At 43.3% G+C, this 17477-nt stretch overlaps 1 protein-coding gene across 1 annotated transcript in view; it reads left to right on the forward strand.

The window, feature by feature from the left end:
- The window catches only part of LOC134330897 (rho GTPase-activating protein 32-like), a 56453-nt gene that overhangs the window by 21380 nt on the left and 17596 nt on the right, over positions 1 to 17477 (forward strand). Inside the window, exons 3-4 of the mRNA XM_063012169.1 lie at positions 11421 to 11529; positions 16840 to 16931. Of these exons, the coding sequence (XP_062868239.1) occupies positions 11421 to 11529; positions 16840 to 16931 (201 nt within the window). The remainder of the gene's footprint in view (positions 1 to 11420; positions 11530 to 16839; positions 16932 to 17477) is intronic.

Consider the following 17477-nt stretch of genomic DNA (forward strand, 5'->3'; position numbering starts at 1 on the left):
TTTCAGCATTTGGCACACGCTTTTATCCAAAGCAACTTACAATTGAGACAGTATACATTGCAAGCAATTAAGGGTTAAGGGCCTTGTTCAAGGGCCCAACAGCGGCAAGCTTGCTGATGTCCGGCTTGAACCAGCAACCTTCTGATTACTAGTCCTGTACCCTAACCGCTGTGCTACCACTGCCCGGACTTAGGAAGTTTACACACGACTATTGATAAAAGGCAGGGCTTAAACCTGAATCAGTTGAGCCGTGCATCACCAACATTACTTGTAGTGTCACTATGCCTCTTATAACAGCATACTAAGTACATACTAACACAATATACTGAAATTTTAAATAAACTGTAATTGGCCTGTCTGTGTTTTAGATGGCAGATGCTGCAACATTCTTTTTTCTAATAAAGTTTGGTATTGACAAACAATCTTTGTCTAGCTTTTGTCTTATGGAAGCTTGAATAGGCTCAATGCTGTGTTGCTGGTACCATGTTGCTGGTGTAAAAACATGCTAAATGTTTTTACAAATGTAAAATCCAAATGTTAAAGCATGCTAGTGCACATCTTTTTAAAAGGACTGTATTGTTATTGTTTTTTTTCCTTAGCAAAATACCATACAGAAATTTAACACCCACACATCTACCAAATGCGGGTAGAAAAGCAGCCCTGTTGCATCAAATCTAGCAAAGTGTTACAAACAGGACTTGAAATTAACATTCGCCCAGCTGCCAAATGTAAGTCAGAATTTTCACGGGCGAGTAACTCTGTTGAATGACGGGCAACTTTGGCATGTTCTCTGATTCTGGCTGTATTTTCATGTGCACCTGTTTTAGTACGTTTTCCAATTTTCACACACATTCTGTCACAATTCTGTGTCTGTTCTGAAAAGTGATCAGTACACTTGAAGCCTAATGTTTATGATCACTGGTTTACTGTTTGCAATAAGCAGACTGAATTTCATCTCACTGACTGTACACTGGGTAAAGCTAATTTATTAACTCACTAACTAGCCTCTGCTCAAGCATATAAAACATCACACTGCAGCACAGACACAAGGAACGGCTGAGAGTTTTAAAAAATGGCTTTGACTTGGAATAATATCAGAACGGTTATCACCTTACATTTGCTATTGTAACTTATATATAATGTAGTACTCGTGCTTAGATTGTGTTTTACGTAAAATATGATAAACCATCATCACAACCTACTGATCTGACCTACTCATATCAGCCTTTCTTTTTTTTATTTCCCCTATCTATGCTGCCATTCTAGTTGGCTCCAATTTGCTCCCATTGGAATTATGCCACCAGCACCACCCCTTACCCTGACCATAGAGGGCTAAGACTATCACAGGCCGCCTCTGTTAAGAGCTCCTCCTGAGCTGCTGTTCTCTGTGGCCGCTCCTCTGGTGGTTTTGGTGACATCTAGCGGTGGCTGAAGGTACTTCTCCTCCCATTCCAGCCAATAGATCTCTCCCCTGCCTAATTTGACTCACCTGGCCCTAATTACCTTCTCATCAGCCTCCTGGTTATAAGCCCATGCCTTCCTCTCAGTCAGGACCAGATTGTCAGTTGTTGTTTGCTATGCACACTGTCTGGTTTCCCTTGCGCCTGCTATCTGTTCCTGTGTTCCTGACTTCTCTGCCTGGTTCCTGGATCCCTCACCGGCTCTCTGTTCCTGTGTTCCTGCCTTCCCTGCCTGGTCCCTGGATCTCTCATCCACCTGCCACCTGCGGTTCCTGTCAGCCTCCTACCCCCAAGCGTAGCCACTCGTACCCTCGCCTTCACCCTCGTTCCCTGGTTCTCTTTCTGGACTATTATTCTTAATAAATCACTTAAACCCTGCTCCTGTCTCTGTGGTTGTGTTCGCATCGTGGTTCCAATTCCAAACCCCCCTTAACAGTACAATCTGGTCATCACTATGGAACCCGCGAACCCTTCCACAGATGGACAGGGAACCCTGGAGTCCCTGCTGAGCCACCAGGCCACTCAGCTGGTTCAGCACGACCAATTGCTCAGGTCTCTCATTGAGAGCAACCGCCAGCTTGTGCAGCAATTAGGGCAGGTCTCCCGGCAGGTTGAAGCCCTTACCTCCGCCCAACCTATCTCGTCCCTGAACCCCAGCACCGCGCCACACGTACCTGTTTCCGAGTTTGGTTCCCCAGCCCCGTCCCTGGCTGAGGGTCTCACCACCCATCCGGAGCCTTACCATGGTGAGTTGGATAAATGCCGGGGTTTCCTGTACCAGTGCGGCCTGGTCTTTAGCCAGCGACCCACCACCTTCTCCAACGACGCTAGCAAGATAGCCTATGTGATTGGACTCCTCAGGGGAAGAGCCCTAACTTGGGCCGAGGCCGCCCAGTCATCTGTGGGTCCACATGTGGGTTCTTATGAAGATTTCCTCTGTCGGTTTCAGGCGGTGTTCGATCACCCGAATCATGCCGGAGATGCGGCCAGTCGTCTTTTGGGGCTACACCAGGGCTCCCGGTCTGTTGCTGATTATGCCGTTGAGTTCTGGACGCTTGCGGCTGATGCCGGCTGGAATGACGCCGCCCTCCGGGGAGCTTTCCGCCGTGGCCTAGAAGAGCGTCTTAAAGATGAGTTGGCAGCCCGGGATGAGCCTTCTAGTCTTCAGGGTCTCATTGACCTGGCTATTCGTCTGGACGGCCGGCTCCGGGAGCGCCGCCGGGAGCGGTCGTCACGTCCTGCTCTGACCCCGAGGCCAGTTCTTCCTAGATCCTCCCTTCATGAAACGCCTGTTCCTTTTCCAGCTTCCCCCACTGCTGAGGGGGACGAACCCATGCAGCTTGGACGAGCCCGGCTCGCCCCAGAGGAACGTCTAAAAAGATTGCGTTCGGGCGAATGCCTCTATTGTGGCCAAACCGGGCACCTTCTCGCTTCGTGCCCCATACGCCCAAAAGGGGGAGCTCGCCAGTAGGAGTGGGGATTCTGACGAGCTCAAGAACCACAACCCCACCTCTTCGTCCTCGCCTCCAGGTCCCTGCTACCCTATGCTTCCCCGGGAATCCAGTGTCCCTCCTTGCACTCGTCGACTCCGGATCGGAGGACAATCTTATCGATGAAAGTCTTGTTACCCAGAAAGGGTGCGTCTAGGAGGTTCTCGACACCCCTGTAACCGCTTTTGCTCTGGATGGGCGCATGCTCGCTCGTATTACTCACCGTACGGCCCCGTTAACCCTAGTCCTTTCGGGCAATCATCGCGAGTCCATCCGTTTCTCGGTAGTCAAGACTCCCAAGTCCCCTCTGGTTTTGGGATTCCCATGGCTCTCAACACATAATCCTCAACTTGATTGGCAGCAGGGTAAGATCACTGCTTGGAGCGATCTCTGCCACTCCCGGTGTTTACAGTCAGCAGTCCATCCTTCTAGCCCTCGTACCGACCCCCCTCCTTTCATCGATGATGTTGACCTCTCCCAGGTCCCCTCCAAGTATCATGATCTTCGGGAAGTATTTAGTAAGGACCGAGCTCGATCTCTTCCTCCCCACCGGCCCTACGACTGCGCTATCGATCTCCTCTCCGGAACCACACTTCCCACCAGTCGTCTTTACCACCTGTCTCATCCGGAGCGTGAAGCCATGGAGAATTACATCTCTGAGTGTCTCGAAACTGGTCTCATCCGTCCTTCCTCCTCTCCCCTCGGTGCAGGGTTCTTCTTTGTGGAGAAGAAGGATAAGTCATTGAGGCCTTGCATAGACTATCGGGCGCTGAACCAGATCACGGTCAGGAACAAGTATCCCCTTCCACTTTCATCCTCTGTTTTCGAATCTCTGCAGGGTGCTGTCATTTTTAGTAAACTTGACCTCCGGCAAAGTCCCCTTCTCCTGGCCCCTGGAAGCTCAGGCCGCCTTTGACCGTCTCAAGGTTCTGTTCACCTCTGCTCCCGTTCTTTCTCAACCAGATCCCTCGAAGCAATTCCTTGTGGAGGTTGACGCATCTTCTTGTGGAGTTGGAGCGGTCCTTTCCCAACGCTCTAGCCCGGACAACAAGTTTCATCCCTGTGCATTCTTCTCCAAACGGCTCACCCCCTCGGAGGTCAATTACGATGTGGGTAATCGCGAGCTCCTGGCAGTCAAACTCGCCCTGGAAGAGTGGAGGCACTTGCTGGAGGGAGCAAGACAGCCTTTTGTGGTCTGCACGGATCATAAGAATCTTTCTTATGTCCAGACAGCAAAACGGCTGAACTCCCGCCAAGCCAGATGGGCTCTATTCTTTAGTCGTTTCGACTTTACCCTGACTTACCGCCCAGGCTCCCGCAACACCAAACCTGACGCGCTCTCGCGCCAGTTCATTTCCGAGGACACTCCACCCTCCGACGACTCCATCTTGCCTCCCAATTGCGTCCTAGCCGGTGTCACCTGGGATATCCAGGAAGCTATTAAAGAGGCCCTAGAACAGGAACCCGACCCTGGAGATGGGCCTTCCAACCGCCTGTTTGTCCCGACTGCTGTACGACCGGCTGTCCTCAGATGGGGCCACTGCTCCAATTTCGCCAGCCATCCTGGAGCTAATCGCACTGAGTCCCTCCTTAAGTGCCATTTCTGGTGGCCTTCCCTGGAAGCAGACACCAGGCAGTTTGTGGCTGCCTGCGCCACCTGCGCCCGCAGTAAGTCCTCCCACACACCCCCTGCGGGTCTGCTCCAGCCTCTTTCTGTCCCTGGACGTCCCTGGTCTCACATCGCCCTGGATTTCGTCACTGGCCTTCCGGAGTCTCAGGGAATGACGACCATTTTGACGGTAGTGGACCGTTTCTCCAAGGCGGTTCGGCTGGTAGCCTTACCCAAGCTCCCTTCAGCCCTTGAAATGGCTCAGCTCTTATTTGACCAAGTCTTCAAGATCCACGGTATTCCCCTGGACATTGTATCCGACCGGGGTCCCCAATTCGTGTCCCAGGTCTGGCGTGCTTTTTGTAAAGCCCTGGGAGCCACAGTCAGCCTCTCGTCCGGTTTCCACCCCCAATCCAACGGGCAAGCGGAAAGAGCTAACCAGGAGGTGGAAGCCGCCCTGCGTTGTATGTCGGCCAACAGCCCCTCTCTCTGGAGCACCCACCTCGCCTGGGCCGAATATGCCCATAATACCCTCATCTGCTCTGCCACCGGCCGATCCCCGTTTGAGGCCTCCCTTGGCTACCAGCCACCACTATTCTCTGAACAAGAGGCAGAGGTGGCAGTTCCCTCAGTTGAGCACCACTTACGGCGCTGCAGGAAGATCTGGAGGTCCGTACGAGCTACCCTGCTTAAGTCCCAGACCGTCACCCAGCGTTCGGCCAACCGCCACAGAAGACCCAGTCCGCAGTATCTCCCGGGCCAGTCTGTTTGGTTGTCCTCCAGAAACATACCCCTACACTCTGAGTCCAGGAAGCTGGCGCCTCGTTTTATTGGACCTTATACCATCCAAAGGATCATTAACCCCACTGCTGTCCGGCTCACGTTGCCCAAACATATGCGGATTCATCCTACTTTCCACGTCTCGCAGTTGAAACCGGTCAAACAGTCCAATCTGTGCCCTCCGTCCAAACCCCCTCCACCCGCCCGACTTATTGATGGGCACCCGGCCTACACAGTCCGCCGCCTCCTGGATTCCAGACGCCGCGGCCGGGGCCTCCAATATCTGGTGGACTGGGAAGGCTATGGTCCAGAGGAACGCTCCTGGATTCCCCGCTCTGCCATTTTGGACCCTCACCTTATTCGGGAATTTCACCGGGACAACCCCGACAAGCCTGGTAGGTCGCCTAGAGGCGCCGTTAAAGGGGAGGGTACTGTTAAGAGCTCCTCCTGAGCTGCTGTTCTCTGTGGCCGCTCCTCTGGTGGTTTTGGTGACATCTAGCGGTGGCTGAAGGTACTTCTCCTCCCATTCCAGCCAATAGATCTCTCCCCTGCCTAATTTGACTCACCTGGCCCTAATTACCTTCTCATCAGCCTCCTGGTTATAAGCCCATGCCTTCCTCTCAGTCAGGACCAGATTGTCAGTTGTTGTTTGCTATGCACACTGTCTGGTTTCCCTTGCGCCTGCTATCTGTTCCTGTGTTCCTGACTTCTCTGCCTGGTTCCTGGATCCCTCACCGGCTCTCTGTTCCTGTGTTCCTGCCTTCCCTGCCTGGTCCCTGGATCTCTCATCCACCTGCCACCTGCGGTTCCTGTCAGCCTCCTACCCCCAAGCGTAGCCACTCGTACCCTCGCCTTCACCCTCGTTCCCTGGTTCTCTTTCTGGACTATTATTCTTAATAAATCACTTAAACCCTGCTCCTGTCTCTGTGGTTGTGTTCGCATCGTGGTTCCAATTCCAAACCCCCCTTAACAGCCTCAGTGTAGTCACTGGCTGCATCTTTTCACCAAGTCTCAGAGAGAGCTGCATCACTGCAGAGACACATCGATTTAACTAAATGAATTCTAATGACTGAATTTACATCAAAACATCAAATCAAAACATTGATTTATAAACTCTCTACTCATACAGTTATTTAATTGAAAACAGCACAAGGCGTTACCGTATCAAGTTTATTAATTTACAAAAAGGTTGTTAATAAATTTAATATTATTTAATTTGTCTAAATTTGTCTAATTTATGCCATATAAACAGCAAGGTAGTGTGTATTGTGTAATGCGTGAGTGTATTGTTGCACCCCTTGTTATACATAAGAGTAATGCCTGGTACATTAATGTGATTTGTTTCCTTAAGCAGACAGAAATTGAATTGTGTGTGTGTGAGTGTGAGTGTGTGTGTGTGTGTGTGTGTGTGGTAATAGAAAGAAATAAAAGCGTTCCCGAGCACTGTTGCATGAGGAGGATAGCTTATTTGAAACACATAATTATACAGACAAAATCCTGTCTCCAGTTTAACTGTCACTCTTATTTTAACCATTACCCCCCCTCAGTGAAAAATGACTTGTCATCAGGTGTGTAAGTACAGTTAATTCAGTTTCACATGGCTTAATCCCCTGGTGCTTAAAAGATTGCAGGTTAAGCGTGGCTGTTAAGCATATAATTTTTGCAAAGGCTAGTAGTTATGGCTTGCAGAGGTGTGATTTGAAAATTGCTGTCGTGTGGTTGAGATTTGTAAAAGCACTTTAGGCATGATGTACTCTCCTAGAACCCTCTGTAAAAAAGGGGAGAGCAAATAGTAGCGTATTTTCATATAAACAATAAAACACAAAACAATGCTCCGGTTGACTGCTTCTTATTCTCAAGGTGGTTAGTATCAGTAAGTTATAAAGTGTCCCTCTGTGTAGTCTGACCCAGGTGTCTGAATCGCATTACCCTGCTGTCACCCTGCTGCTGAAGTTTTTAGATAGACCTACAACACATGAGTGGACCGCTCTGTTGGTGAGCTATCTTCTGTGTGTCCTTATTTAAAAGTTGAACAGGGAAAACCAGCATGACCCTGGTGGTTGTTTTGATGTTTTGATTATTAAGCTTTGCTTACAGGTGCTAATGACTCTTTCTGTTTATTGCTGAAACACACATGAAGTTTATAGGCAGTTTGAATCGGAAAACTGAATAGTACAGGCTGTGTAAAGAAAACACCATACTGCAATGGTGTCAATTTTCCCCAGAAACTAGAGTGTAATACAGTAGACCAAAACATAGTGATCACCCTGCAAAATGTGCATGGCTATTTTTATTTCATAATAATGGTGTATGTCATGTTCAAGGATTTATTTAATGTCGGTCTAATGTTGATAGTAACCTACAGTACATGTTTTGAATGCAGCATGAAGATCTGAGCATTTCACTGCCAGTTGTACTGTGTATGACTGTATGTGACAAATAAATCTTGATTTGATTTGAGTGACACTGATAAGGGCCAAGTTGTTATGACCATATAATTGGGTTGAAGTATCTGCAAAAAGCAAGGGTTGTTCACAGGCAGCTGTGGTGTGTACCTACAGACAGTGTTCTGAGGAGGGACAAGCCATGAACCTTCGACAAGGCGTATTGATGCCAAAGGACATTAAGGCTGTGGCGTATGGTGCAGACCAACAGAAAAGCTACTGTGGCTGAAACTGCAGATAATTGTTATACTGGTGATGAGGTGAATGTCTCACAACACACATCAAAACCTTCTGTGTATGGGGCTGCATAGTCGCAGACCAGTCCAAGTGCCCATGCATTCTTGTGTAACCAGTAATTACCTGTCCTGTGATCAATGTAACCATATGTTTTTACCACCGTAAGTGTGTAAAAACATGACATTAAAATCCTTATAAATAATAAATAAATAAACGAGCACTTTATTCCCCTTAGTTTTTATGATTTCTTCAATAATCTAAATGTTAGAGCACATACCAATAACATGCTGGCACGTTATAATTCACAGAGAAATATACAGTAGAAGCCGCTGCCACATCTGATTCATTCCTTTTTAATTATTTCAAAGGTTTTAATATGAAACCAATACTAAGAATTGCCCAGACTTCTAAAACTGTATAATGCCAGGCAACACCAAATTAGCAGTATTAAACTTGTCAGTATATTGTTTTGAAAATTGTGATAAATCTGATCATAATATTTTTGTTATCAGCCCTCAAAACTTACTCATTATCGGATTGCTGATTTGCACAGTCTGCATAATTCAACACAGAATTTGCTGCCTTCTCCAGTTTTTAGCAGCATTTATGTAGCAGGGCTGCAACAGAAACAGTCCGAGGCTCCAATTTTTTTATAATACTGAATTCTCTCTGATCACCCTTTAGCTCAGTGATCAGAGATGCAAACTGCTCAGTTTGAGACCAGCATCAAAGCTGACAGTTTGAGGTCAGCTTTGCGTCTATAGTGAATTGGGTGTGGGAATTTTGTGGGGATGTGTATGTGTTCACAAGAGCTGGCTGTAAACATGGGATTGAGTGCAGCCTGCACTATGTAGGCTAGCTCTCATTAGATAGGAATTTGTTTTCAGTTGGATTAGATGTATGTTCTGTTCTCAATGCCATCCTCATTCTAAAACCTCATATTTTTATTTGTTATTTTTCTCAGGAGCTTGTAGCCTGAAGGAAATTTGTGTCAGAGATGAATGAGTTTATCTGCTTGTAGCAAACAGAAACTGATTTTTTAAGCACTTTTTGTTGTCACACATTAAGTCTACATTGGTTTAGAGTTTAAGGTATATATCTCATTATATTGGAAGTTGTTTTGGGAAAGAAAATAATTTCATAAGTTAAGTAAGCGTGAAGGCTCCTTGTTCACAGTGGGGTTTAGTTGGGTATTGGACCATGACGTGGATAATGTACACATACTGATGACAGACAACTAAAATAAATTGCATTGCAGTGTTTTAGAGGGAACTCTTATTTTTCACCACAGCAAAGAGTAAACTGATGTACAGAGAAAGTAAACGAAACACAATAATTGCACCTTTCTGCCACAAAAAAATCACATGCCTCCAGACGTCTCTTTTTATGACCTAAAATCTTGCATCACACATGGCCATTCTTATCTATACCTATCATTTTGCAAATAATGAAAGTATTTTATAATTTGCTATGTACACAATAAAATATTACTAAAATGCCATATAGCCAGCCATATATACTACCCTGCAGACAGATATTGATAAGCCCCAGGATAGACATAAGTCCCTGCTTAGGCTGGAGTTAAGCACACGTTAAGGGATTATAATTGTCAACTTTTTAGTTTTTTAAAATTGTTTACAGGCATCAAGGCATATCTTTTTTTTTTAAATATCTTTAATAATACCTATTGTTTGGACAACTAGCTAATTTAGCAAAAAAATAATGTTTAATATTGTTAAGAATCATTTGTACACTTTTTGTCTGTGTTCAGTCCATTTTCTTGCATTTACTTACATTTCTGCTTAAGCTGTATTTTTGTCCTGCATGGGCTTAGTATGCAGGACTGTGACTTGTGGCACTTTTCACAAATGCTCTACCCAAAGCAAAAGTCAGCATTTGCAAAATTATTTGTAAAATAATAATGATCAGACTGGACTGGAGTGATCTGTTCGTTCTTACCCTGCGCTCACACTAGCGGTTGACAACTCGGGTGACTACTCATTTACTGTCTAGAACCGCAAGACAAAGCTATGTTTTGAGTGTCTCCTTGCAACATCTTGTCTGCTAGTGGGAGCATAAGGTTAAAAAAACTAAAGCTAAAAACAATAAAAGGTGTTGTAAACATAGGGTCAAAAAGTTAAAAACATGAACTAACTTTGTCTTAATAGTCTGTATAATACTCTCAGACCTTATGTCATCATTTGTGCAAGTCTGATGCAAATAATGTGTCTCCTCTGCTGTTATTTTTGTATCAGCCTCAGCAAGGTGCAATATCACTTACTGTGAGCATCATTATGCAGACTAGGTTAGAGCTGAGGGAATATGAGGTTGTAAGATTTACTCACTGTAGATTGCATTTTGTCATGTCTATCATTTGTCATTTTAGGTGTAATCTTTACTCTGTGGCCCTGGTGCAGCTTTGTATCTGGCCATCCCTGTTACACGTTTTCTGAAAAAAGCTTTTTAATAACATAAACACATTGATTTTACACATTTAGATGCGTATCTCTAGGAAGCATTTGTGCCTTTTGTCTGGTTTTGTGTTAATCCTATATTTCTAACACACCTATTTTTTTATTTTCGTGTTTTAGTGGTCTTGTACTTGTAACTAAATGATTTTAACAGGTATTAACAATTAGAAAATAGCACAGTCTAGACTCATTATACTTAATGCTTTAAGAAGTTCAACTTTAGTCTTGTTGGTAATGTGATGTCTAAGCTTCTGTTTAATACATTCTGTTAGTATAGCTCTCACAAAACACAAATGTCCAGGCATCATTTTATTTTGCCCTGAGGAAATTCTTTCTTTAAACTTGATAAAATATTTTTGGGCTACAAAGACAAATAATCAGAATTTTGTAAGAACATATACCCTAACTGGCTAGGTTATATGCTAAAATGCTACCTAGACAGACTTTCCTAGACAGACTTCTTGTTTTGACGTTTACAACTACAAGTGTACTGTACCGGGATATGTACCATTATGATATTATACTATTATATAAGTAGTGAAAAAAGGATTTTGGCTTTTTTTTTTTTTTTTTTTTTTGGCTGGGCGTATGTACAGAAGCATTGTGTTGGAGGCAAAGCAGGTACACAGAGAGCCCCTATTGAAATGGACCAAATGCACATATAGAATAGGTTAATGCCACATTTACGACAAAGAAGCCTCTAATATTTTATGGTTTTCCAATTCAAACAGTTTAGAAGTGTATTTTCTCACAATCTTTTACATTAATTGTGTTCAAGATGCAGATCTTATTTTTCTTTTTATTATTAATTTTAGTTTAATAAAAAAAAAACCCATAAATGTTAAGCATATTCTTGCATTGTCTTGCCCATTTTCATATATGTTCTCATATTTATCTCCTTCTATGATTTTGTCTTCACTTTTCTTAAGGGGACTGACGCCTGGTCGCAACCTGGAAGCTGACGACATTGTGCCTGAGCTTGCCAGGAGCATCCACCCGCGGGAAAGGCCTGACTGGGAGGAAACCATCAGTGCCATGGTGAGAGCCACGTTCTTCACACATACACACAAATCCACCCACTGCATTTATATACACTCAGCACACAAATAATCTGATCTTTAAGATACTGCTTAAAAATTTGTGATAGTCTAATGATTACAGATTGCCTCTTGGTCTGTTTAATAATCCAGTACAATAGTACATCACACCCACAGCTCTGTGTGAAGTTATTATTCTAATTACATTACCACCTTCATTCTATTTGAAATCTGCAAAATGGCACATTTAAGTGTCGGTGAGTTTTATTCTAAAGGCTTAATGGGACTAATCTGACTGTTAGCTGCCCTCTCTTTTGCAGAGTTCAGGATATTATTTTGTTCCTAATTTTCTGCTGAAGTGTTCGTGATTGGGATCCATGTCCAATCTGACAACCCATGATAAGCTTTCACTGTGTTCAGTGCAGCTGGATAAGCCTGGTCTCCATGGCAACCTTGCAGTTAGCTGATGTTTTGAGCACAAACAGATTTGGGGACTTTTTACCAAAATGTCAAGAAAATCACTATTATCGACTAGGCTGTGCTTTGGTTTGACACTTTTTAAGTCAGCATGTCAATCCCATAATTTTAGCTGAAGTCAATAATTACACACTAAGGTAGTAAAATGATGGATGTTGCTTGTCTTGTTAAGTGCAATTTTTAGATAATGTTATGCATGATTTGCCAACCTCTTAACCCAGTCTATTAATGCACCACCATAGCACAGTCATAGACGAAATGTTTTGTGAAAGATTAAACAATAGTGACACTTAACCATGCAAGCCTGTGTGTTGCTGGTACATATGTATTGGGCGCAGCAGTGCTGAAGAAGTTTAATAACACATTTTTCAGACTGGTGACTTTAGGTCCTCCTTTGAAATAATACTTGCTGAGGTTCTGTGGTTGTATCTTTTTAGCTATGTTCTGAGAATAACACAACTGTTAGACTTTGCATGCAGCAGTTATACTGGAGTTAATTAAATATACTTGCAAAGTACACCCATATTAAACAAAATAAAAACCGTAACAGGTTAAATGGGCAGTAAGTATAGGATATAGAACAAGATAGGTGTAAAAAGCTTTTTATCAGGACTCGCAGAGTGTTCGTAGGTGCCAGCGCAAGAGCTCAGGCTGTAGGGCTGATTCAGAGGGCTGCAAACAGGAGTAGGTGATAAAGCAGCCGAGTGAAAGTAGCACAAAATATCTACTTGAAATTGTCCCGTTGTATGAATAAAGAAGAGAATTATTAAGTGTGATGGCCTGCCTTGAATTGGCAACGTCCAGAATGTATTCTGGCTTTTACCCAGTACTTCTGGCCTGTGCGCCCCGATTAGGATTGTCAATTTTTTTTAATGCTGTGTAGTTGTTTACATAGTTATTGATATCAGATTGATCTCGTTTTGTATACACTTCCGTTAAGTGAAAGGTTAGATTTCATTTTGTCAACGATTGATTTGTTTGTTTTCTTTGCCTTCCAAGGTAGTACCCACAGAAAACTCAGTTTGCAGTTATATGAACTAGACTTAAAAGTTTACCAACTTAAAAGTTGTATTTTGATTATGTTAAACTATTACTTGTATTACCTGTATGTGTTTACCCTTAGCTTGCCAAACTTTGTTGCAATTAAGTGATGTGAAGTCAGTGATGCATTTCTGAAAAATACATAACTAAATTGTGAAAACAGAACATTGTAAGGAAGTCTGGGATGCACTTGAGCAGGACAAAATGATAAGGTGCAGACAGGATGTGGATAAGCCATTACTTTTGTATGACAGTAAGTGCAGTTTTGGGTGCATAATTATACTAATATGAATTTACAATTATAAAACGGATAGTTCCGGTCCTAAAATCGCGTTCGAAGCCGTTGTAAAATCCCCGATAAACGCACACCTAGGACCACCTCACATCATTCCATATTAATACGCCACTGAATACAAAAGTTAATGTTATTTTCGCCCTCATGTTGCCTAGCAACACTGTTAATCGAACTATTTTGCGTCGCGGAAGAATGCTTTATTGTAAGTTTATACACAATAAATACATTTATGAATTAAACATTGTTGTATTTATTATATTTTATGTTGACCGCCGTTTTATAAAAGCAATAAGCCACTCGAGACCGTGCATTACTGTTATGATTTTAGCACGGGGAAAGAAGTTTTAGAAAACTGACAAAAACGTCATCCCCGTGCTAAAATCACAGTAATGCACGGCCTCTCGTGGCTTATTGCTTTATTAGATACTCATCGCTCGGTCTATGAATTTGAAGTAGTTTGTATTAAACTGCAGTTTGCAGACACACTCTGACCTGACAGTTTTCAGCCTCATCCATTAACCTGCTCTTTTAATTAGGACAGTACTTATTCTGTCACACAGCAACATGTTTGTACCAGCTACAGTTAGAAGGATTTTCGATGAGTTGATTTTTGGTGTGAAGCCTCCACAAGGATTATGTGTATTTTTAAATTAGAAGAGTTTTGGAATTGCTGTGGCCATCATGCCAGATAATCATGTCTGCATTGCAGTTTGCTAGATTTTGGGTTGACTGGTAGCAGGTTTAGAAGGCACACCTGTTAAAAACAAAATCCCAGCAGGAGGCCTAACATTACTTCGACCTCACAACAAAAAGTTGACATTAACTGCATACTAAGTGCCATTAAGCTTTCGTTAAAGGCTTCTGTCCTCTTGTTCTATTTTGTCCTCTTCAGTGGCCTTTTCTGTCTTCTGTGACTTACCATCTAAAGATGTGGCTGCTGCATTCTGCATGTTTAATTTACTGCTTAAATTATAATTAAATAATTTTATTTATTTGTTTTAAGCAAACATTTATACTCGGGTAGAACGTTATTGTAGTTTCCTAATTACTAATAAAGGAAATACTGATTTCTCATATTATTTGCTCAAGCTCCACCTCTGTCTGTAGTGTACGGCTTGTATTCAAGGTCACATATCTAAATGTTTTCTTGTGCTGAAAATAGAAATGAAACCCTGTAAATACAAGCCCATAGTGCATGGTTAACTGACTAGCCACAGTGGTATGCTTTTTAATCGAATTGAATTTGGACTATTGGTATATTTTGTCAAAGGCTACATTAAGAAGAAGAAGAAGATATACTTTAGTTGTCATATATACAGTGTATCACAAAAGTGAGTACACCCCTCACATTTCTGCAAATATTTTATTATATCTTTTCATGGGACAACACTATAGAAATAAAACTTGGATATAACTTAGAGTAGTCAGTGTACAACTTGTATAGCAGTGTAGATTTACTGTCTTCTGAAAATAACTCAACACACAGCCATTAATGTCTAAATAGCTGGCAACATAAGTGAGTACACCCCACAGTGAACATGTCCAAATTGTGCCCAAAGTGTCAATATTTTGTGTGACCACCATCATTATCACTACCTTAACCCTCCTGGGCATGGAATTCACCAGAGCTGCACAGGTTGCTACTGGAATCCTCTTCCACTCCTCCATGATGACATCACGGAGCTGGTGGATGTTAGACACCTTGAACTCCTCCACCTTCCACTTGAGGATGCGCCACAGGTGCTCAATTGGGTTTAGTCCATCACCTTTACCTTCAGCTTCCTCAGCAAGGCAGTTGTCATCTTGGAGGTTGTGTTTGAGGTCGTTATCCTGCTGGAAAACTGCCATGAGGCCCAGTTTTCGAAGGGAGGGGATCATGCTCTGTTTCAGAATGTCACAGTACATGTTGGAATTCATGTTTCCCTCAATGAACTGCAGCTCCCCAGTGCCAGCAACACTCATGCAGCCCAAGACCATGATGCTACCACCACCATGCTTGACTGTAGGCAAGATACAGTTGTCTTGGTACTTCTCACCAGGGCGCCGCCACACATGCTGGACACCATCTGAGCCAAACAAGTTTATCTTGGTCTCGTCAGACCACAGGGCATTCCAGTAATCCATGTTCTTGGACTGCTTGTCTTCAGCAAACTGTTTGCGGGCTTTCTTGTGCGTCAGCTTCCTTCTGGGATGACGACCATGCAGACCGAGTTGATGCAGTGTGCGGCGTATGGTCTGAGCACTGACAGGCTGACCTCCCACGTCTTCAACCTCTGCAGCAATGCTGGCAGCACTCATGTGTCTATTTTTTAAAGCCAACCTCTGGATATGACGCCGAACACGTGGACTCAACTTCTTTGGTCGACCCTGGCGAAGCCTATTCCGAGTGGAACCTGTCCTGGAAAACCGCTGTATGACCTTGGCCACCATGCTGTAGCTCAGTTTCAGGGTGTTAGCAATCTTCTTATAGCCCAGGCCATCTTTGTGGAGAGCAACAATTCTATTTCTCACATCCTCAGAGAGTTCTTTGCCATGAGGTGCCATGTTGAATATCCAGTGGCCAGTATGAGAGAATTGTACCCAAAACACCAAATTTAACAGCCCTGCTCCCCATTTACACCTGGGACCTTGACACATGACACCAGGGAGGGACAACGACACATTTGGGCACAATTTGGACATGTTCACTGTGGGGTGTACTCACTTATGTTGCCAGCTATTTAGACATTAATGGCTGTGTGTTGAGTTATTTTCAGAAGACAGTAAATCTACACTGCTATACAAGCTGTACACTGACTACTCTAAGTTATATCCAAGTTTCATGTCTATAGTGTTGTCCCATGAAAAGATATAATGAAATATTTGCAGAAATGTGAGGGGTGTACTCACTTTTGTGATACACTGTACATATACAGATGTACAGTACAATTAAATTATTTCTTCGCATATCCCAGCTTGTTTGGAAGCTGGGGTCAGAGCGCAGGGTCAGCCATCATATGGCGCCCCTGGAGCAGAAAGGGTTAAGGGCCCTGCTCAAGGACCCAACAGTGGCTGCATAGCAGAGCCTGGATTTGAACCGCCAATCTTCCGGTTGATAGCCCAAAGCTTCTACCCACTAGGCTACCACTGTCCCTTATTAATGGGTTATTGTTAGAAGCACAAATAAATCTGTAATTTTTCTGTAAAGTAGTATCTACACTGAGGATGTGAAAAGTGTTGACTTGCCACATGGTTACAAAGACATAAATCCTGTTAGTCTACAGTATTGCTGGTACTACATTGAATAAGTAAACAAAAAAAATCCAGTTTGACATTAAACTTGGCTGACTCACGGTTAAAAAGCCTTGATGAATTATTTTAGTCAAAGAAATAGAACTACGTAGTTTATTTAATTATTTGTGTAGGTGTTTTATATTTTTCTTGCCTTAAAGCACAAAAAGTTTCAAATGTTTTTAAGACACTAGTTAACATGCTGTGCTTGTGCTGTGTATTCTTCAGGCACGGAGTGCAGAAGTCCCTGAACTGACCTGTCAGCCGCTGCTTCGGTCCTGCAGCAGCACTGCCAGCATAAAGGTCAAGAATGTTAAAAAGTAAGTGGACTCCTATTTTTTTACTCATACAGTATATTTTCTGAATGGTTTGCTAGCGCTAAGTATAAAACACCTTCAAAATTCTGTCGGCTAGAGAAGAAATGTGTTATATATTACATTGTTGTATACTAATGCGAAAGCATTTACAGTACCTCCATTTGGGCCAAGTTTTGCGCAATAGAACAGGAGGGGATGTTAAGGTGGGAAGTATGATATACTGTGCTACTTTTGGAGGTGTGGACAAGTAGAAAATGTGCCACAGACTTGTAGATGTCTAAGTCTATGCACAACCACCCAAATTGTTATTTCTCTTTTGCTTGTGTGTAGGCCTGTCATTATTGTAAACTTTTGGCTAAAAATACAATGTTTTTCATTACAAATAAAAACACCTGCAAAATATAAGTAAAAAGTGGAATCGTTATATGTATTTGGCACTACTTAAAAGCAGAAAAGCAAGTAAGCACATTTGTAAAATTTACCGCATCGGTTCCTTTGTACCAAAGAAACTACCATCAAACCTCATTGGACCATTAAACCTAATTGAGC

The sequence above is a fragment of the Trichomycterus rosablanca genome, chromosome 16, assembly GCF_030014385.1.
Source record: "Trichomycterus rosablanca isolate fTriRos1 chromosome 16, fTriRos1.hap1, whole genome shotgun sequence".
Taxonomy (NCBI): Eukaryota; Metazoa; Chordata; class Actinopteri; order Siluriformes; family Trichomycteridae; genus Trichomycterus; species Trichomycterus rosablanca.